This window comes from Nerophis ophidion, linkage group LG08 (assembly GCF_033978795.1).
Source record: "Nerophis ophidion isolate RoL-2023_Sa linkage group LG08, RoL_Noph_v1.0, whole genome shotgun sequence".
Lineage (NCBI taxonomy): Eukaryota > Metazoa > Chordata > Actinopteri > Syngnathiformes > Syngnathidae > Nerophis > Nerophis ophidion.
In genome coordinates this window covers 42,110,186-42,134,139 of record NC_084618.1, presented here as the reverse complement: position 1 = coordinate 42,134,139, position 23,954 = coordinate 42,110,186, and the positions used below count along the sequence as shown (strand labels likewise).

The window sequence follows — 23,954 nt, the reverse complement described above, 5'->3', positions numbered from 1 at the left end:
AAAGCAGCCGAGAGAGAGATTACACAATTGCTTGACGGACCAGAGCTGTCTGTGATTGGCAGCTATGAACACCAATCATTGCATTCCGCCAGGATACGTTTGTGTGTTTCATGGATACAGACAGTAATTAGAATGCTTGTTGGTTCCATGGACTAAAAATTATGGTGCAAGTGAAAAAAACAAAATGGGCACAGAGAAAAAAGTAACTGAAGGGAATGCTGCGTAAAATGTGTAGTAGCGGCAACGGCATCGGCGAGGAGTTTCTTGAGCTGGACTTTCCGTGACCTGCGAGAGCCTACAGAACAAATGGCCCAAGAGTACCTAGAGCAGAAGAGGTGCATGTCCCGGCTGCAGGAAGAGAACGGCCGAGGGTCTGAGCGTGGAAGGCTCCCTGGTGGGGCTCCGAGAGTTGGAGGAGGAGCTGAATACTCATACTCATTCACACAACTACTGTACTGTAGGTTGTAACACTATTGTACTGTTTTTCTAACTATATTTCTCAATCTGAAATGTATTTTTTCTTTTTTTAAAAGGCATCTTACAATGTTAAAATTGTGCTGTTTTGGAGGGCCAAGCACGGGTTAACATTGTTCACGTAGGTTGAGGTACCACTGTAGTAGTGTACAGTGAAGTGATGGGCAAGCTACTTAGAAAATGTAGTCAGCTAAGCTACAAGTTACTCTCAATCAAATGTAGCTAAGCTACAGGGGAAGTTATCCCGAGAGAATTGTAGCAAGCTACACTACAAGCCACACAACAAAAGTAGCTTGCTACATCAAAGCTATGTTTAACAGCATTTCTATCTATGGGCCCAAATGTATAATACAGCCTTTTCTTTGGCCCACCCCCATAATTTTATTCTTTTTCTCTGCCAACAGTAAAAAACAGCATCTATATATATTTTGAAAAAAACAACAACAATGACTTGTGTGTTATTTGGGTACAGTCGGTAATGATTATGTGCAGTAAAACTTTTAATGAACTCAACTCACCTTAATTTGTGTTTTTAAACTTGTATTCCACGTCTTAGATGAAGAAAGCAGTCGTGATTTTGTTTTACAGAGTAAACAACTAAAAACTAAGGTTTTTAGGCATTTTTTTTCTATAAACGCGTATTATTGCCTAAATTTTTTTTTGTTTCGTCAGCTTGAAGCGTCTCTCTGTCTCTGACTCCCTCGTCGTCATTTGACATGAGCTATCTGTTATGATTTTGCTTCTTGGTTGGGCCCTGAGGTTGAAAAGCTTAAGTACCCCTGCTCTAGAGAATGTCGCACTGGACCTCTCGTGGTCGATGGAGTCTATCCCAGCTGGACTCAGGCGGAAAGCGGGGTACACCCTGAGCAAGTGGCCACCTCATCGCAGAGCCAACACAGATAGACAGACAACATTCACACTCACATTCACACACTAAGGACCATTTAGTGTTGCCAATCAACATATCCGAAGTACCCGTAGGAAACTTACGCAGTCACGGGGAGAACATAAAAACTTCACACAGAAAGATCGAACCCAGGAACTTCTTATTGTAGGGCACACACACTTAGTGCATCACCGTGCTGCGGACATTTTCCCATGTAGCCTAAATAATAAAATGATCCATTCTCATCCTGTGAAAAGAGCTCTGCACTGATTTAAAAACGTTCTGGCTGCTTTGAGACACACATCTTGACAATAATAACATATCTCTTTGCTCATTCAACTGGTTTGAATACTGTCTGATGTGAGGAACTAAACAGTCAAGATAACTAGCAAGAAAAGCTGACTGTTGTTAACTTAAATTATTGACCACTAACATAATGGGCAAAAAACAGGCTTCTGTTGCAGAAAATACAGAGGAGATATGATGTTATGAAAATGTCATATCCCGGTCATCGTGACCAAAATTATCACGGTAATCATTACTATAGCATTTTTGTTGAATGTGCTTAAAAAGTACTTATATCCACATAAATAGTTTGAACATTTTTTTAATAGATGAAATAGACACATTGATAGAAAATCCCCTATTTTACATGTCTTATGATTCTCATACTTCACTTATAGTGTGTTAGTATTTCATCTGCTTTAATGGCTAAGCCTTTATTGTTTTAAATATTGGTTTGTAGTGTGCCACCTTAAGGTTTATTTAGATGAAAAGTTCCTAACAAATAAAATCTATTAATGTTTATTAATTCTGGCAGGCATTGTGGCAAACTTCACTGTTCAGCGGTCTTTGAACGCAATATAAAAAGACCTTGTCTAGTATTTTTCTAATTGTAGAACAATGTGCTCATGAGCACAGCTTGCAGGTTTAATGTGCACAATTAAATAGTTTAGTTGCTCAGACACCAATGTGTTTGTTTAAAGGGGAACATTATCACCAGACCTATATAAGCGTCAATATATACCGTGATGTTGCAGAAAAAAGACCATATGTTTTTTTAACCGACTTCCGAACTCTAAAAGGGTGAATTTGGTGATTTAAAAGCCTTTCATTGTTCGCTGTCGGAGCGATGACCTTTCACCCGTGACGTTACAACGGGAAGCAATCCGCCATTTTCTCAAACACATTACGCACACCAAGTCAAATCAGCTCTGTTATTTTCCGTTTTTTCGACTGTTTTCCGTACCTTGGAGACATCATGCCTCGTCGGTGTGTTGTCGGAGGGTGTAACGACACGAACAGGGACAGATTCAAGTTGACTTACAAGTGTGCATCGATTAGCACGGCATGCTAATCGATGCTAACATGCTATTTAGGCTAGCTGTATGTACATATTACATCGTTATGCCTCATTTGTAGCTATATTTGCATCCAGCCTTTCCCTCCACCCACATTTAATGCCAAACAAACACTTACCAATTGATGGATTCAAGTTGCACAAGTGTCAAAAGATGTGAAAGTTTGTTCTGCATATTTTACCGATGATAGCGATGCTACGACAGAGATGTGTGGATATCCTGCGACACTCAAAGCAGATGCATTTCCAACGATAAAGTCAACAAAATCACAAAGGTGAGTTTTGTTGATGTTATTGACTTATGTGCTAATCAGACATATTTGGTCACGGCATGACTGCCAGCTAATCGATGCTAACATGCTATTTGGGCTAGCTGTATGTACATTTGTAGCTATATTTGCATCCAGCCATTCCCTCCACCCACATTTAATGCCAAACGAACACTTACCAATCGACGGATTTATGTTGCTCCAGTGGTCAAAAGATGCAATCGTTGGTTAGAAGGCGATCGCCGAATAGCCTCAATAGCTATAGCTATAGCTATTGAGCGAATAGCTTCAGTTTCTTCTTCAATTTCGTTTTCGCTATCTGTCTCCCCACTCCAACCATCCGTTTCAATACATGCGTAATCAGTTGAATCGCTTAAGCCGCTGAAATCCGAGTCTGAATCCGAGCTAATGTCGCTATATCTTTCTGTTCTATCCGCCATGTTTGTTTGTATTGGCGTCACGCAGTGACGTCACAGGAAAATGGACGGGCGGATTTACAGATAGCGAAAATCAGGCACTTTAAAACCTTTTTTTCGGGATATTCCATGATGGGTAAAATTTGGAAAAAAACTTCCAAAAATAAAATAAGCCACTAGGAACTGATTTTTATTGGTTTTAACCCTTCTGATATTGTGATAATGATCCCCTTTAAGTTTAGATTGGGCTATGTTGTTTTTTTATTGGGGAAAGATGCTAATGTCGCTTATTTCTATTTTAGCATTTAAGCTCGCAAGCTAGCGTCAGTCATTCTGGGAGTTTAGCAAAGAGCAGTTATCAATCCCAGTTTTTCAATTTTATTATTTAAAATGGTAACACTAATCTTTGGAAGTTTTATCGCGGTTATTAATATTACCATACATCCCTAATTAGACGCGTTACGAAGAAACGGGGTGTGGTGGTTGGAAATCTACTGAAGCTCCGTAAGCAAAATGTAAGTTAATCGGCAACAAAAAAACTGAATCTATATATTTTCTCAGGCATACAAACTGAAAACAGATTTGTACATATTTGTGTCAATAATTTGAAATAAAAATAAAATAAAATGACTGAATAAGTGTTCACTCCCTTCAGGGCAGTATTTAGTAGATGCACCTTGGATTGCAATCACAAGATAATTTATATACTGTATATACAGTATGTCACATTTGGACTAGAGATTCACTGATATGTTTTTTTCTGAGCCAATGCCGATTATTTGTAGTCAAGGAGGCCAATTACTGATATTTGGAGCCGTTATTCGTATTTTATCCGTAGATAACTCATAGTTAATCGTGTAAGTCACTGATAGACATTTTTGTCATTATTGACTAAATCTTAGACAAATTATTTTCACGCTTTTAATACGATCAGTATGGGTCTGGACAATTTGTTTGCTTTATGCAAATTTTTATTAAACAAACATTATCCTTTTTTAAACAGCTAAACACAAAATGGACACAAATACACTTTTACTGAGGATAAACAAGATTTTCTATCCCAAAACAGATTTCATTCAGAGTGGTGAAGTGACACTTTGATGTTTTGATACCATCCATAAAACAAAGTGGATTGTTAGAATCATGTAAGTAAAACTTCTTGGCAACCACCAGTCACCATTAGAGGCACCTGCTTCTACTTCAACGCTGCCCCAACTTTCTTCTGTGTTTAGTTCGACCGACAACTCTCATTTGACAAAAAAATATGCGTGGCAATGACCGGAAATACAAACCTCCTGCACGCTGTATTGGGCACAAATTGGGTTTGGACACCAGAAGACCTACAAGCAGTGAAAATCGGTACCCAAAGTGGTCTTTCTGAGTATGCTGCACCGAATTGGATATCTTGCACCTCCAAGACAAACAAAAAAAAGCTTAAACGTGCGCAAATTGATACAGCCCGAGACATCACAGGCCATCTCAGCTCTACCCCAGCTGATATTGTTCTCCATGAGGCCCAACTCACACCGCTAAAAAGAAGGTTCAGGGTACTGTCGACTTGAAAAGCGGATACTTGGTTCCACCTGGGTGAAGATGACCCACATAGACTGACCATTGCACCAGAGTCCCATGACGCCTGGCTCAGAAAGACTGGCGATCTGCGACCATACTCAAACTCTCCCAAATGCAATTGCTCCTAGTCCAGATTCTGAATGAAAAGCCGCGGGTTGCAAACCTCTAATCTAGTAGATAGATTTATCTCTTAAAATAGAGTGACAAGCTTGGCAGGGAGGCATCTAAGCACTGTATGGAAGCAGAGTAAAGAGACAAACGTAGCTAGGAATTACTAAGGACAACAATTATATATTTTAACCAGAAAATAGTACAGGAAACGTGGAACCGTGTCGGTAAGTTTTTAACGAAGAAGCGTATCGTAAGACAACCGCACAATGTGGGCAAGGCTGGAGGAATACTAATGCCTTTCTTTACCAGCCATAAGACTAAACACGGGTGATGTGTTCACAAATAAAATGGCTCTTTCCTCCTTCCCCTTCTTTAACACTTTTTTTTCACATAATTGGTCAACATGTGTGGTGTCTCGTCAGTACATGTCTGTGTTCAGCAAAGGGCGGCAGTTACACACACACACACACACACCCACACCCACACCCACACACGCACACACACACATACACACACATTCTTGTATTTGTTACATTCTTGAGACCTCCGAATAATGCCAACCTTTTTAAGACCACCCTTTCCAGATATATAAAGATTTGTATTTACAACATTAATAATATATACATACTATGCAAATATTAAAAGCTTGTTGTGAAAAATGAGTTGGAATTTCACAAGAAAAAGTTCACAATTTCACAAGAAAAACTTAGAATTTTGGCAGTATTATAATAAACGCCGTAATTGTACTCAACGCAGGTCTAAATTTTAAAAGAAAAACTGAACATTTGTGCAATTTTATGATAAAAGTTGGAATTTTACTTAATAACAGTCGCAGTTTTACAAGAAAAGCTTAACATTTTGACAATTTTATTAAGAGAGTCACAATTTTACAAGACAAAAGTCACAGTTTTTCTAAGAAAACTTAACTATTTGGGCAATATTATAATAATCAGAATTGTACTAGATAAAATTTGACTATTTTACAAGAACAACAAAAAAATTAGCAATGTTGTGATAAAAGTCAGAATTTTATATGACAAATGTCACCATTTTGCGTTAAAAAGTAATAATTATACATAAAAAAGTTATAATTTTACATAAAAAAGTTATCATTTTAGAAAATATTGTCATATTAGAGAAACACAAAGAATATGAGAAATTGTTCCCAATATTATAAGAAAAAAGTCGCCACATTGTAGGAAAAAAAATGCTTTTAGTTATTTTATGTATTCATTTATTTTCTGTTTGTAATTGGTTTTTAATCTTCTTCATGTACTTCACGTCTATATATATATATATATATATATATATACATATACGTATATATATATTTGTTTTATTTTATTATTATTTAAAAAAAAAATTTATATTTATTTTATTTTTTAGGTGGAGTTTGCATGTTCTCCCCGTGACTACGCGGTTCCCTCCGGGTACTCCGGCTTCCTCCCACCTCCAAAGACATGCACCTGGGGATAGGTTGATTGGCAACACTAAATTGGCCCTAGTGTGTGAATGTGAGTGTGAATGTTGTCTGTCTATCTGTGTTGGCCCTGCGATGAGGTGGCGACTTGTCCAGGGTGTACACCGCCTTCCGCCCGATTGTAGCTCAGATAGGCGCCAGCGCCCCCCACGACCCCAAAAGGGAATAAGTGGTAGAAAATGGATGGGTTTATTTTTTAAATTGATATTGGCCAAGGAGGGCGCATTTAAATTTCAACTTCAAAGTTTTACACACACTTGTTATTTCATATGTTGACCAGAGGGAGAGCTCTTTTAAAAGCAACACATTCAATTTGAAAAGTCCCTCCTTTTTGGAACCACCCTAATTGTGATAGATTTCACTACCAGGGGTGCAAATGAGACATTCTTTATTAGTTGCAATGGTTTTCTGTATTGGGACCATGATTTATGTCCTAACTTGTTCACCGCTCCTCATATGGAAGGTACTTTTCCTTGTTAATGTCTCAAGAAGGGTAGAAATACATGAACACACACCCACACACTAACACGGACACACACGCGCACACATGCAAACATCAAGAAGGGTAGAAATACAAGAACACACACCCACACACTAACACACACACACACACACACACACACACACACACACACACACACACACACACACACACACACGTGTTAACAGGAGACCACGAGGGAAAAATAGCATGGTATAGAAAAGCAGGGGGCAGCATGTTGGCTCAGTGGGTAGTGCTCGTGCCTCACAATAGGATGGTCCTGGGTTCGATTCCCGGGCTCGGAGTCTTTCTGTGTGGAGTTTGCATGTTCTCTACCTGGATTCCCTCCAGGTACTCTGACTTCCTTCCACCTCCAAAGACATGCACCTGATAAGTTGATTGGCAACACTAAATTGGCCCTGGAATGTTAATGTGAGTGTGAATGTTGTCTGCCAATCCCAGGCGCCCGAGTGGGGGGATAGACTCCAGTACCCCTCTAAACCCAAAAGGGACAAGTGGTAGAACATGGATGGATGGAAACAAAAGCAGAATAGTTTGCAAGAAGTGCAAGAAATTTGATGAAGTGTCTATCCATCAGTGCAGTGGTAAGCAATGAAACTGACTTGTTACTTAAATTTGTTTAGTAGAAACAGCTACAAGTTTTAAATAATTACAAGTTTGTTTTTGTATTATTTAACAATTTTTTGTAGCATCATGTATGTGAATAAAAGTATATTTATATAATAAATATAATGGAAAAAATAAGAACAATTTTTTTTTCTTTTTACATAAGTAATAATTTTGATAATTTCACATCATTGTCGGTTTTTATATAATTTAAGCAACAAAAAAATCTGAAGAGCCTCTTGGGAGCCTAAAGATTTGGTTCTCTATGAAGAGCTGAACTTTACTCCTGAAGAAGCACTCTAAATGGCCATGTAGTTGCAGATGTTGATTATTGTTACTTTGTTCACAACTCGAATCCAAGGAATCGAGAAAAGAAACACAAAAATAAAAGCAGTAAGGAGAAACTTCAAAATGAAAGAGCAGAATGTGACATTCTGATAGGACTAGGAATGGATGTTGTTTACATTTTGTAGTACTTCTGAAATGGTAAAAAAAACGACAACATACAATTTTTTTTCTGAGAACAATGCATTTAATTTTTCTTTTAATATGCTCGTTTAAGCTTGTTTACTGACATTCGTATTTTGTCAAGAATGGATTTAGCATGCAGTGTTTTTATTGTTAAGGCCGGTGGTGTGCTGTTGGCCTCTTGGGATCTTGATGGCTGCTGTGTTTTAACGAGAGACAAGGCTATGTGGCGATAAAAAGTGCATGAAGAGTTCCTGCCTGCACAATTGTGGAGCGAATGAGGCAATGATCTGTCCAGCAGTCGTCTGCATCAATCATTGCTCTTGTGATGTGTACGTCACGGCGGTCCCTGGCTTGTACGATGACATAGTCAATAAGATGCCACTGCTTGGAGCGAGGGTGTCTCCAGGATGCCTTAAGTTTGTTTTTCTGGCGAAACAGAGTGTTGGTGGTTGTGAGGTTGTACTGTACACATTTGCTGTGAAGCAGGACTCCATTGGAGTTGATGTTTCCGATGCCTTCCTTTCCTATAGTGCCATTCCAGAGGCATTGAAGTCTCCCAGGAGGATAATCTTATCTTCCTTGGGGATACTTGACAGGACCTCATCTAGGCAGGCGTAGAACGTCTATTTCACTTCCTCTTCAGAATCTAAAGTAGGGGCATACGCACTCACAACTGTAGCCATCTGGTTGTTGGCAAGCACCAGGCGAGTGGTCATAAGACGCTTATTTATCCCCACAGGAAGTTCAGAGAGGAGGTTGCTTTTCCTTTCCAGAAAGAAGTGTATCCAACTTTCTCCTCCTTTAGTTGTCCTTCGCCTGCCCATCGGGTTTTGGATAGTGCAGCAATGTTGATCTGACATTGAGCTGGCATAACAAAAGTGATCTGGCAATACCCTCAGTCACACTTGTGTTGTGTTGTCAAAGAATTTTGAGGTTTGTGAATGTAATTTGCTAACTTTGATTGGTTCATAATGAGGAATTTTTGTGGTGTTGTGCCGAGGGCTGCGGCAAAATTTGTAGTTGATGTGATGACTGGTTTTACCAAGGGCTTGGAATTGTCATGACCTGACAGATCATGTGTCATTTGATGTTTTTTGTGGTTCTTCTATCTTTGAGTCTATGTCTGCTCGAGCGTGCTTTCCTTTTATTGACTTTCTTGTTGCTAGGTACGCTGATTAGACACCCCTGTTTCTGTTTAGTGATTAGTGTCCTCAACTGTTTCTGCCTCTAATCACTCCCTTTTAGATTTTGGTGTCTACTAACCTAAGTTGCTGGATCAATGTTTGCCGATGGCATTTGAACTGCGTTCAGGTTAGCTTCACGCTAATGCTTTGTTTTTGTTCCATGCTAAGACTCCGGAGGTTATTCTTTTGGGCACATGTACCCTGCGGCACACTTTAGTTTGTATTTGTTGTTCTAAGTCCTAGAATTACATAATGTCTCTCTTACCTGCTTGTTGCCCGTGCAGAAATGCAACCGTATCGCAACAGGAATGAGTTAAACAGTGGAGGGGAGAATACTGTATTTCAAACCGAACAGATCCATAAATAGCATGAGCAGAAATATGTCTTAAAGGAATTAAATATACACTGCAAAATACTCACAAAATGGTATGTCACATGAAATGTTTTTCAGAGGAACAACTTTCTGACATGATACAAAAAAAACCCCACAAATATTGTAGGAAAACAATAGGGCTGCGAATTATTGGGTGTCTCACGATTATTTTTTTCAATTCAACACGATTCTCGATTTCAAAACGATTTTTCCCCGATATAATTCACGGTGGCAGAGGGGTTAGTGTGTCTGCCTCACAATACGAAGGTCCTGCAGTCCTGGGTTCAATTCCAGGCTGAGGATCTTTCTGTGTGGAGTTTGCATGTTCTCCCCGTGAATGCGCGGTTCCCTCCGGGTACTCCGGCTTCCTCCCACTTCCAAACACATGCACCTGGGGATAGGTTGATTGGCAACACTAAATTGGCCCTAGTGTGTGAATGTGAGTGTGAATGTTGTCTGTCTATCTGTGTTGGCCCTGCGATGAGTGGCGACTTGTCCAGGGTGTACCCCGCCTTCCGCCCGATTGTAGCTGAGATAGGCGCCAGTGCCCCCCGCGACCCCGAAAGGGAATAAGCGGTAGAAAATGGATCGATGGATGGATGGATAAAAGGATTCTCTTTTTTTTTTGTCCTGTCCAGCTTCTCAGGCAAATCATATAGTTGATGTAGATGCCCATATCCGCTGTTCAGATTTACTTTACAAAAGAGAAGTGTAGGATACTTCTCTTGCTGCCTTATTTGAATTTGACTTCATTAAATGTATTTATATTATCATTTCGATTCTCTATTCATTCAATACATAGGATTTCAGCAGGATCTACCCCAGTCTGCGGACATGCAAGCAGAGTAGTAGATTTTTGTAAAAAGTTTTTATAATTGTAAAGGACAATGTTTTATCAACTGATTGCAATAAGGGAAATTTGTTTTAACTATTAAACGAACCAAAAATATGACTTATTTTATCTTTGTGAAAACATTGGACACTGTGTTGTCAAGCTTATGAGATGCGATGCAAGTGTAAGCCACTGTGACACTATTGTTCTTTTTTTTATTTTTATAAATGTCTAATGATAATGTCAATGAGGGATTTTAATCACTGCTATGCTGAAATTATAACTAATATTGATACTGTTGTTGATAATATTCATTTTTGTTTCACTACTTTTGGTTTGTTCTGTGTCGTGTTTGTGTCTCCTCTCAATTGCTCTGTTTATTGCAGTTCTGAGTGTTGCTGGGTCAGGTTTGGTTTTGGAATTGGATTGCATTGTTATGGTATTGCTGTGTATTGTTTTGTTGGATTGATAAAAAAAATAAGAAAAATCGATTTTTAAAAAATGAGAATCGATTCTGAATCGCACAACGTGAGATTCGCGATTCAAATTCAAATCGATTTTTTCCCACACCCCTAGAAAACAAATTGTTCCCTTTTTTGTAAGTGTAAAACAACAGTTTGTTCACCTCGTGGTACAAAAGTTTGGTGAACAAAAATAACTTTGAGTGATGCCTCTCACTTCTAATACATAAGCTGAGTGCCTCGCTGACAACTCAGTGTGCTCTCACTGTACAGCCTGCGTTAAATCATTTGATAGTGGTATTGTGCTAAAAATTAGATGACTAAACATTTTAGCGAGTGTTCACGTTGTTAGAGAACTCTGACAAATCTAGCAATCAAATAATGGACGACTAACCATTCCAGTAAACAAACAGTAAGACAGTATAAGGAAGTAATATTCATAGAAGAAACTTTCTACAAATCGCATGCTGCCTGTCTCCTGTCGTCCATAACACTGTGAGAGTCAGAGCCGGTAAATGAAGGGGTGTGGCAGTGACAGAATGCTGTATTCCGCTTTCAAGAAAATAAAATTCTCTGCAGGTTAATTTTTGTTTTGGACAAATGTGTCTGTTTGCATTATTGGAGTGGACCCGGTACTACCATTTACCGCCCCCTTCCTTTCTCCCCCGGTTCCTACACCAATTAATGTTGACATGTTAGGATTGACAAAATAATAATATGTATATTAGGCTATGCCTCTGTCTGGATGGCTGCAGTAATGTGTAATTTTTTCATTTAGAAACAAGTTTAGGCACCGGTAGCTAATTCGTTTTTCGGTCTGGTTACTAGGGGTGCTCAAAACTATTTATTCACATCAAAATATATTTTAAGTTTTTATTCCGATTCTAAATCGATTTCGAGTTTTACAGGATTGATAAAAAAAAAAAAAGTACATTTATTCTCTTTTTAAGAAACATTTTTTTTAGATTAAAACATTAAACAACTATTTCTTGATATTATGATTTTTATTATTACTAATATTATTGCTTTTATAATAATATAACTTTAAGATAACCCTGAAGTGGACGAGGAGCCAATCCAGTGACTTTAAAAGTGGTGTAATGGGCTCCCGCTCTCTGGTCGTCCCGCTAAGATTTGTAATAATTGTAGACTTCTATAAACCCCGTTTCCATATGAGTTGGGGAATTGTGTTAGATGTAAATATAAACGGAATACAATGATTTGCAAATCATTTTCAATCCATATTCAGTTGAATATGCTACAAAGACAACATATTTGATGTTCAAACTGATAAACTTTTTTTTTTGTAGCAAATAATCATTACCTTTAGAATTTGATGCCAGCAACACTTGACAAAGAAGTTGGGAAAGGTGGCAATAAATACTGATAAAGTTGAGGAATGCTCATCAAACACTAATATGGAACATCCCACAGGTGTGCAGGCTAATTGGGAACAGTTGGGTGCCATGATTGGGTATAAAAGCAGCTTTCATGAAATGCTAAGTAATTCACAAACAAGGGTGGGGTGAGGGTCACTACTTTGGAAGCAAATTGTCGAACAGTAATTAGAACAACATTTCTCAACGAGCCATTGCAAGGAATATAGGGATTTTACCATCTCTGATTGATTGATTGATTGATACTTTTATTAGTAGATTGCACAGTTCAGTACATATTCCGTACAATTGACCACTAAATGGTAACACCCGAATAGGTTTTTCAACTTGTTTAAGTCGGGGTCCACGTTAATCAATTCATGATACAAATATATACTATCAACATAATACAGTCATCACACAAGTTAATCATCATAGTATGTACATTGAATTTTTTACATTATTTACAATCCGGGGGGTGGGATGAGGAGCTTTGGTTGATATCAGAACTTCAGTCATCAACAATTGCATCAACAGAGAAATGTGGACATTGAAACAGTGTAGGTCTTATTTAGTAGGATATGTACAGCCAGCAGAGAACATAGTGAGTTCAGATAGCATGAGAACAAGTATATACATTAGAAGTACATTTGAGTTGTTTATAATCCGGGGAGATGGGATTTGAATGGAGGAGGGTATTAGTAAAGTGTTGAAGTTGCCTGGAGGTGTTGTTTTACAGCGGTTTTGAAGGAATATAGAATAGAATAGACTTTTATTGTCATTATTGCAATGAACAGGTTCAAAGAACAACGAAATTGGAGCAGCTCCTCCTAAGGTGCATATACAATATGGTAGTATAAATAGTAAAAAAAAAAAAAGATAGAGATGACAGATGTATCTATGTATATGTATATGTATCCACACAGATGCATATCTGCATGCATATGAATACATATACACACATACATAAAACATTATTGCACATTGTAGTCCGAAAAAATAGAAAAACATTTAAACATTACACATGAGGACATTATGGACATATTGTGCTCACTCAGTGCCTGTTTAATGCTACTATGGCTCTTGGATAAAAGCTATTTTTTAGTCTATTGGTGCTTGCTTTTAGCACCCTGTAGCGTCTGCCTGAGGGTAGCAGTTCCAGGTGGCTGTGCCCGGGGTGGAATGGGTCTTTCAGGGTGCTCTGTGCTTTCCTGAGACAGCGGGAGCTGTACAGGTCAGCCAGGGGGGGCAGGGGGCATCCGATTAACTTCTGGGCGGTCTTTATGACTCTCTGGAGCGCCGTTCTCTCTGCGGCCGTGCAGCTGCTGAACCACACGCAGATGCAGTAGGTCAGGATGCTCTCAATGGAGCACCGGTAGAAGGACACCAGCATTTCCTGTGAGAGGTGGTTGTTCCTGAGTATTCTCAGGAAGTGCAGTCTCTGGTGTGCCTTCTTGATGGTAGCCGTGGTGTTGGTGCTCCAGGATAGGTCGTCGGCCAGGTGGAATCCCAGGGAGCGGAAGTCGGAGACCCTCTCCACACAGTCACCTCTGATGATCAGGGGCAGGATGTCCGTTTTTTTCCTCCTGAAGTCTATGACCAGCTCCTTGGTCTTGGAGGTGTTCAGGGCCAGGTTGTTGACTTTGCACCAATCCGACAGCTTCTCCACCTCATCCCGATATGCAGCCTCGTCTCCCACCGAGATGAGCCCCACTACGGTGGTGTTATCCGCAAATTTGATGATGGAGTTGCTGGAGTGGGCAGGTGTGCAGTCGTATGTGTAGATGGAGTAGAGAAGGGGGCTCAGCACGCAGCCTTGTGGAGAGCCGGTACTGAGGTGCAAGCTTGATGACATGTGGCGACCCAACTGCACCCTCTGGGGGCGGTTGGATAAGAAGTCCTTAATCCACATGCAGATGGAGTTCGAGAGACCCAGGTCTGACAGTTTGGACACCAGTCTATCAGGAATAATGGTGTTAAATGCCGAGCTATAATCCACAAAAAGCAGCCGCACGTAGCTCCCCCCGTCTCCAGGTGACCCAGGGAGGAGTGTAGGGCTGTGGCGATGGCGTCCTCTGTGGACCTGTTGGCTCTGTAGGCAAACTGGTGTGGGTCGAGCTCGAGTGGGAGGACTGAGGTGATATGGGTCCGTACCAGCTTCTCGAAGCACTTCATAGCTATAGGTGTAAGTGCAACTGGACGGTAGTCATTCAGACATCTGACAGAGTTCTTCTTCGGCACCGGGATTATTGTGGAGGTCTTCAGGCATGACGGGATGACGGCCTGGGAGAGGGACTGGGTGAAGATCTTCGTAAATACTCCGGCCAGCTGGTCTGCACAGTCTCTTAGTACCTGTCCCGGGACTCCATCTGGGCCCGTAGCCTTCCTCGGGTTCACTGCCTTCAGCGTGCGTCTCACCTCATGCTCCTCCAGTATAAGGGTGCAGCTGCTGTGGGTGTTGGGTGGGAGTGTTGTGACGGCTGCAGGTGTTTTTCTATCAAATCGGGCGAAGAAGCTGTTTAACTCCCCCGCTCGAGAGGCGTCGCCGTCAGCCGAAGGGTTACTGGGTCTGAAGTTGGTCATGTCTTTTATTCCTTTCCATACCTCCTTGGTGTTGTTGCTCTGCAGGTGGGCTTCCATTTTCCTCCTGTGTTCGGCTTTTGCCTCTCTGATGCCTCTCTTCAGATTGGCTCTGGCAGCACTGTAGAGTGCCAGGTCCTGCGCTTTGAAGGCACTGTCTCTCTCTTTGAGTAAGCCCTGGACTGTTTTTGTCATCCAGGGCTTCCTGTTGGGGTAGACTCGGATGCGCTTGTCCACTGTGACAGTGTCTATGCAGTGTTTGATGTACCCCAGGACTGCTTCTGTGTACTGCTCCAAGTCTGGGTTTTCAAAAACTGACCAGTCTGTTGTATCAAAGCAGTCCTGCAGCTGTTCCATGGCTCCCTCCGGCCATGTTTTGACCGTTTTGGTTGTGATAGGAGCACTTTTTCTTATTGGTGTGTAAGCTGGCAAAAGGAGCAGGGATATGTGGTCAGACTTGCCTAATTGGGGAAGTTGTTTGGCTTTATATCCTTTTTTTATGTTGGAATAGACTTTGTCCAGTGTGTTAGCTCCCCTCATAGCACACTTCACATGCTGGTGAAGTTTGGGGAGCACTTTTTTCAGGTCGACATGATTAAAGTCCCCCGCTATGATGTGGATGCCGTCGGGATACTTGTTCTGTTGTGCACTGATTGTATCGTGCAACAGAGCTAGCGCCGTGCTAGCGTTAGCATCGGGAGCTATATACACGTTTGTGATCAGGACAGCAGAGTGCTCCCTGGCTAGATGGAAGGGTCGGCATTTAACTGTAAAATATTCCAGATCTTGGGAACAGTGGCTGTTAACTACCTTTGAATCAGAGGTCCACTTGTTGTTTAGGTAGGTTAGCAATCCACCGCCACGCCGCTTGCCGGAAGTCTCTGCGTTTCTGTCCTGTCTGTGTGCTGTGTGACCGGTTAGCTCCATGCTAGCATCAGGGATTGAGGACGTTAGCCAGGTGTCCGTAAACAATAGGGCACAGCTATCCATCACAGTGTTTTGTGCTACACGGAGCCTCACCTCGTCCATCTTGTCCTCTTCACCATGAGGAGCGAGCGACCTCGCATTAGCCAGGAATAGACTTGGTATCGCTGGTCTGTTTGGGTTCATTTTTAGTCTGGCTAACACGCCGCCCCTTCGGCCACGGCGTCTTCGCCTCCGCCTCCTCCTCGCCGGGCACAGTAGCCATGGAGCTCCAGGGCTACGTGCTAACTCCTCCGGGATGTTGTGTCAGCTTGTAAAATCCACCGAAATAGTCTGCTCAGACCGCAATCCAATCTCCAACAAATTGTTTCGGCTGTACATAACCTTCGCCCAGCAAGTTGCTGACTGGGCTAGTAATAAACTATATAAAAACAATAAAAACAATGCACCTAAGGGGAGAGCCTGAAACGTCGCGTCCATGCGCGCCGCCATCTTACTTTTTATACCTGTTGGGAGTGCATTCCACATTGATGTGGCATAGAAAGTGAATGAGTTAAGACCTTTGTTAGATCGGAATCTGGGTTTAACGTGGTTTGTGGAGCTCCCCCTGGTGTTGTGGTTATGGTGGTCATTTACGTTAAGGAAGTAGTTTGACATGTACTTCGGTATCAAGGAGGTGTAGCGGATTTTATAGACTAGGCTCAGTGCAAGTTGTCTTGCTCTGTCCTCCACCCTGAGCCAGCCCACTTTGGAGAAGTGGGTTGGATTGAGGTGTGATCTGGGGTGGAGGTCTAAAAGTAACCGGACTAGCTTATTCTGGGATGTTTGGAGTCTAGATTTGAGGGTTTTGGAGGTGCTGGGGTACCAGGAGGTGCAAGCGTAATCGAAGAAGGGTTGAATGAGAGTTCCCGCCAGAATCCTTAAGGTGCTTTTGTTGACCAGAGAGGAGATTGTGTAGAGGAATCTCGTTCTTTGGTTGACCTTTTTGATCACCTTGGTTGCCATTTTATCACAGGAAAGATTAGCCTCTAGAATGGAACCTAGGTAGGTGATCTCATCCTTCCTGGTGATAACAATGTCACCCACTTTCATAGTGAAGTCACTGACCTTCTTAAGTTTGATATGGGACCCAAATAGGATGGATTCCGTTTTACCTAAGTGTATGGATAGCTTGTTGTCAGCGAGCCAGGTGCAAATATGGAGGAGTTCAGCACTGAGGATTTGTTCCACCTGTGACTTGTCCTTGCCGGATACCAGCAGGGCCGAGTCATCCGCAAACAGGAACAATTCACAGTGGCATGCTGATGGCATGTCATTTACGTATATTAGGAACAGTAAAGGTCCTAGTATACTGCCTTGGGGGACTCCACAGCTTACTGAGAGGGGAGGGGACATGGTGCCGTTCACCTCTACCACCTGTTTCCTCCCCTCCAAGTAAGATTGCATCCAGCTCGATGAGGTTTCGTCGAATCCGATTGCTCGGAGCTTATCCAACAGTATAGCGTGGTTAACGGTGTCAAAGGCCTTCTGAATGTCCAGCATGACCATGCCGCAGTATTTGCCCGCGTCCACCTCATGTTTGATGTGGTCGGTCAGATAGGGAAGGCATCTGTCAGTGGAGTGGTTAGTTCTGAAGCCGGATTGGAATTCGTACATTAGTTTATTAGTAGCAAGGTATCTATCAACCTGTTCATAAACTATTTTCACCATTACTTTCGAAATGGAACTGAGAATAGAAACAGGTTGGTAGTTACCAGGTTCTAATTTGCTTCCTTTTTTATAAAGGGGGGTTACTCTTGCTATCTTGAAATCCTTGGGTACTTGGCCTTGTTTGATTGAGTTTGATCTACGGTCCGTAAAATCATCAAAAAGTTCAGAGAATCTGGAGAAATCACTGCACGTAAGCGATGATATTACGGACTTTTGATCCCATAAGTGGGAACAGTTGGATGCCATGATTGGGTGTGAAAACAGCTTCCCAAAAATGCTAGGGTCTTTCACAAGAAATGATGGGGTGAGGTACACCCCTTTTTCCACAACTGCGTGAGCAAATAGTCAAACAGTTTAAAAACATTGTTTCTCAAAGTGCAATTGCAAGAAATTTTGAGATTTCAACATCTGCGGTCCATAATATCATCAAAAGGTTCAGAGAATCTTGAGAAATCACTCCACGTAAGCAACGTTGGCCTGAAAGAGAAACGGGCGGACTCTGGCCTATGTTTTCAAGATGATAAAAACCTACTTCTGTAATATTTTTAATACGTGGGATAAAAGTCAGCTCGTAGTCAAAAATCAAAACCATACATATTGGATTGTGTAGGTTTAAAATAAGAGTGGCCAAACATTTTGACTCGGGGATCCTTCTTGGGCTAATAATATTTGCTTGGGGGCTGAAAGCCGACTGCATGTAAAGTGAACCTATGGCTCTAGAGCCAGATGTGGCTCTTTTTATGACTGCATCTGGCTCTCAGATAAATCTTAGCTGACATTGCTTAACACGATAAGTAATGAATAATCTCGCTGGTAATCACAGTGTTAAAAATAACGTTCATATTATAAAACATTCTCATCCATTTTATCCATCCATCCATTTTCTACCGCACCTGTTCAAGAAGTCGCATTATTGGTAAGAAGTATTATTTACGGTACTATTGGTTGGCTGCAGAATAACAATGTTATTTAAAATAATAAAACTATTTGTACTCTAAAAATGTTGTTATTTGTTATGATCCACTGCTCGGATCATATTCTGTTTGGGTTTTTCAGGTCAATTGTGTTTTTCTGTTAGTGTTGGACTCCGTTTAGTTCCTGTTAATGCACCTCTGAGTTGGTTTGTTTCTGTTGCCATGGCTGCAGATTGCGCTCAGCTGCATCTGGGTAGTGTTCGAGACACTCACCTGTTGTCCGGTCACCAACCAGGGGGCTATTTAATCTTTGTCCTGGCCTCACTCGGTCTTGCTTCCTAATTTGCTTTATGCTACAGATGACTACATTTGATTCCTGCTTAATACCTGCTAGTTTCCACGCTAGGCTATTTTGCTAGCTCACACGCTAGCCCATTTGGTTTGTTGCCTTAAGTGCTATCAGCACGTTTTTCTTTGTTCTATCTGATTTATTACTTAATAAATAATTTTCCTACCTGCACGCTGTGTCCGAAGCCCGTCTGTATTTCTGGGAAAACGAGCCCAGCATCATCATGCGCCCGGGCCGTCACAGTCATTAATTAAAAATGCATGCATTTAGTTGTATTCAGTGTTAAAAAATATGATATGGCTCTCACTGAAATACATTTTAAAATCTTTGGCTTTCATGGCTCTCTCAGCCAAAAAGGTTCCCGACCCTTGCTGTAGAGCAAAAGGAAGTGTTTCACATGTCGATTAAAAATCCTAATATAGACCCTTTAACCATAACTTTGGGTAGCCACACATCAGTCTCCATGTTGACTCACATTTTAAGTGTTGTTGTTTGGAATTTTTATATTTTAACCTTGAAATGTTGAATAAAAAAATGTGAGTTTATAGTAGGAATATTCACGGCATAATACTTATTGCCTTATCCATCTGGAAACAAGTTTTCTTGAAATAACAACAATAAATATCAAGTCCCTAATCAGCCTTTAACAGTGTTTTTTTTTTCATTCCTATCCTCACAGCCCAGCCAAATCCACCTAAAATTCATGATGGGTGGTGGGCATACAAGGAGGTGGTTCAGGGAAGCTTTGTTCCAGGTAAGTTTCAAATAATGATGAAACATTATGTGCCACAACAACGGAGTTAAAGTGTTTTGACCAAACGTTTGCCATTCTAATTAAGACACTATGTTTTTATTAAGCCCACAAAAATTTATTTTTGTCACTCACCCCACTCAAGCTATGACATTGACGTTCTCCACCTTTCCTTTCTTTCTTCAATTGCCATTGTTCTTTAGGGATGACATAAACCAACAAGCTAAATGAATAGTGTTAACATTAATTTGCTATTTGATAACAATTAGTTCTGTCAAACAATGTAACTTTTACAATGAAATTAATCACACTATGGAATTGTAATTATTCGCGATTACTCGCAGCTGCTGCAAAAAAGTTGCTAAACTTTCATCTTTTTGGTTGACAACAGCCTTGTTTTGTTGTCCACTCGTTGTTGTTAATGTACTAGTAGCATTCTTTTTAGCTGCGCCTAAAAAACATGTTTTGCTTTTCAATGTTGTGTGTTGATGTTTAGATAATTCCTTACTGTAATGTATTATTTTAATTACTAAACTACCTTTTAATATTCATTATAAACTGATATGTGTCAGAAGTGTGTTAATTGTTTGAATGGTGTCTTGTTTTAGCTTAGATTAGACAATGTTTCTTTTATTTTAGCAAAACCTGCATCCATCTAATACACAGGCTATGGGTAAATGGCGTCACTTCCGAGTGTGTTTTGTCACCCATTCAGCTGACTTAATACTATTATAACAAATGTGTGGAGCATTATATATGTACAATGATCTGTACATTCTTTTAAAAATTACGTGGAGCAGAAAGCATGTCATAATTGGCGCACTTGCTCCCCAAGACTTAGGGATGTATATTTTCACCAATATCGATATTCCTTATGGATAACGGAATTCATCGGTACTCTTATCGGTGCTCTTATCGGTGCTATGTGTAATTGGTATGAATAAAGATGTTAAAAAAAGGCTTTTTCATGACCATTTTAATCAGCACAAAAGGTTGTAGACCACCAACATAATGTAACATCTCACAGCAGGGAAGTCTTTTATCAACACCTGATTTTTAAGTCTTAAATCAACTTTGTTTGAAGTGCTGTAGTTATGTCATCATTTTCTAAAGACCACACAGATCCATCACTGTATTCCAATTAATTACAATTACACTCCACTGGAAATAATATTTACCGTATTTTTCAGATTATAAATCGCTCTGGAGTATACGTCGCACTGGCCGAAAATGCATAATAAAGAAGGAAAAAGTATAAGTCGCATTTTTGGGGGAAATGTATTTAATAAAATCTAACACCAAGAATAGGCATTTGAAAGGCAATTCAAAATAAATAAAGAATAGTGAAAAACAGGCTGAATAAGTGTACATTATATGACGCATAAATAACCAACTGAGAAGGTGCCTGGTTTGTTAACGTAATATATTATGGTAAGAGTCATTCAAATAACTATAAAATATAGAACATGCTATACGTTTACCAAACAATCTGTCACTCCTAATGGATAAATCTGATGAAATCTTCCTCGATGTCGCTTCTAAACAACTATGCCAACTCCAAAGGTATGCGCCGCTTCCTCTTGTCGTTTTCTGCTGCATATTTCACTACGTCCAGCTTGTAATCTAAGGTACATGATTTCCTTTTCGGTCCAATTTTTGTTCAGCCCTTTTCAGTTTTTATAAGTTACCGCCAACAATGAAATGATCTATTTTAATAGCTACGGCAGTAGCATACAGCAGTTAGCATTCCATGAGCCGCAATGCACTTTTGCCATGACCCTCCCCCGCCGAATTCTTATTGGTTGACGTGTGTGTGACGATTGCTGACTTGTATGTGACGATTGCTGACATTTTCTTCGTCTCTTCCGCATATGAGATAAATAATATTATTTGATATTTTACGGTACTGTGTTAATAATTTCACACATAAGTCGCTCCAGAGTATATGTTGCACCCCCGGCCAAACTATGTAAAAAAAATGCAACTTATAGTCCGAAAAATACGGTATGTATACGCTATACATAAATAGAGCACATATCTTTTACATGATATATAATATCAAATATATCATATAAATCAATATCAGTCATAAGGAATATCGATATTGGTATCGGTATTGATAGAATCTAAACCATATACATCACTATCCCTAATACGTATATACTGTATATACTGTATGTAAATTGTACATGTAAAACATTTTTATTGGATGGAATCCATAATGTTGAAGTCATTAAGGCTATTTACTCTTTACTGTCTGTATTGTTGCATTTGATTCCTCCTCTTCTCACAAATGTATCTCCTCCATTACGCGTACACAGAAGTATTTTTTAGAAAGAAACTTCTGATAGTGCCTCACTGGGATTCAGTACAATTTCAAAAGCCCCTGAATTGAGTAGGATAGAACCCTTTCATCATTTTCCTCAACCCACAAAGGTAAACGGACAAAAATACATCTCAAAATACTTTGCCTTCTGAGCAGTGAGCATGCACATTAAGCATTTTAAATCCTGTTTGGGTACATGTTTTTTGTGTCTTTTTCTCTGTTTCCATTTACTTTTTCATATGCCATAATATTGAGCATGTATGCAGGGGTCTCAGACAGCTTTTTTATAACGACAAAATCACCTTGATCTGAAGTTGGCAATCTATGAAAGTTGCTTACATGTCTTATAAGTGACTATATTATGTACTATACTGCACTATATTTGTATGTTAGATTTGCATTGTATGGAAACATAGTGTGTGTCCTTGTTGTGTATATTATGTGTATGCCTCATTTACAAAATATGGGTGTTGTGTTGCAGTGCCATCTTTTTGGGGCCTTGTAAATTCAGCCTGGAACTTGTGTTCAGTGGGGAAGAGGCAATCGCCAGTCAACATTGAGACTAGCCACATGATTTTTGACCCTTATCTCAAGTCCATGAAACTTAATACGGGTGGACAAAAGGTAAGAATATGCAAATGATAATGTTTTTTCCCAGATACTTTGAGCATCAACAATTAAGCATAATACAACGCATACCAAAAACATGATTATCAACGCTCTTGTTTTTAGTTGTTTTTGGTGGAACATTCAACCAAACAAGCCTGTTTGAGAATACAAGCAGTAAGCAGTCGCAATAGAAAAGTTTGAACGGATTCCGTTCTTAGTTTGTATACATCCCCTTTTGCTCGGGTCACCGTATTTCAATAGAAGCTCTTCATCAATATCACGTTTTTCGCTCTGCTGTCTTAGTCTTTTTTCAGTAGACAATTAATCCCCACATTATCTTTGTTTCCCAACAATCAATGTGGGGCCGGTAAGTCTATCATTTTTGTATTGCTAATCTGAGGTATCGATGTGGAGCATGCTTGCCGAAGTACCCAGCTTGAAGTTACCATTCACCCTGACCGGGATTTTAACCCTACTGCCTGTGGATCAAGAGCCAGCGTGTTACCCACTGAGCAGTGTACCAACAACTATTTTGATAGTTGACTAAACTTCGACTATCTTGGTGACCAATTAGAATATGAAGCATACACCTGGTTAGTGGCTCTACTTTAGCCATTAGCTTTTAAACTAAGCTCAAAGTTAATTAATCAAAGTTTACTTATATAGCTCCTAATCACAAATGTCTCAAATGGCTGCATAAGCCACAAGAACATCCTTGGCTCAGATCCCAATGGGAACAATGAGAAACCCTGGGTGACCGGTGCAATGGATGCCCTGTGGATACAGTTCATGATGTGAGAGTCCATAGTGGGGCCAGCAGGAGATCCTCTTGCATGTAGACGCGTCGGGGCGCAGACGTCACTGACTGATACATAAGGAGCGGTCACCCTGGGTCCCGACTTCATGTGAAAGTCCAGTCCATTGGCAGGCCGGCAGTAAATCATCTTGAATGGAGACAAGTCAGCAGCGTAGAGACGTCACCAACTGATGCACAGAGGAGTGGTCCATCCTGAGTGCCGACTTCGAACAGCTAGCGCGTCATCTGTGGAGGTTGATCCATGGTCAGTTGATAACCTCGCCACGCAGGAGAGGGGAGCAGAGAAGAAAAGAGAGACAACAGATCAACTGGTCTAAAAACGGGTCACTTTAAAGGCTAGAGTATACAAATTAGTTTTATGATGGGACTTAAATGCTTCTACTGAGGTAGCATCTCTAACTGTTGTACTGTTCCAAAGGACAGGAGCCCGAATAGAAAATGCTCTAAACTTTTTTTGGGCTCTGGGAATCACTAATAAGCCAGAGTTCTTTGAACGCAGAATATCTGGCTGGGACATATGGTACAATACAATCCCCAAGATAGGATGGTGCTAGAGCGTTTAGTTTTTTATATGTAAGTAGTAAACCCTTAAAGTCGCATT

At 40.4% G+C, this 23,954-nt stretch overlaps 1 protein-coding gene across 1 annotated transcript in view; it reads left to right on the top strand.

Moving 5' to 3' along the window:
• Nucleotides 1-23,954, top strand: part of ca10a (carbonic anhydrase Xa) — an 88,594-nt gene that overhangs the window by 21,015 nt on the left and 43,625 nt on the right. Inside the window, exons 2-3 of the mRNA XM_061908605.1 lie at nucleotides 19,530-19,604; nucleotides 22,409-22,551. Coding sequence (XP_061764589.1) covers nucleotides 19,530-19,604; nucleotides 22,409-22,551 — 218 coding nt within the window. The remainder of the gene's footprint in view (nucleotides 1-19,529; nucleotides 19,605-22,408; nucleotides 22,552-23,954) is intronic.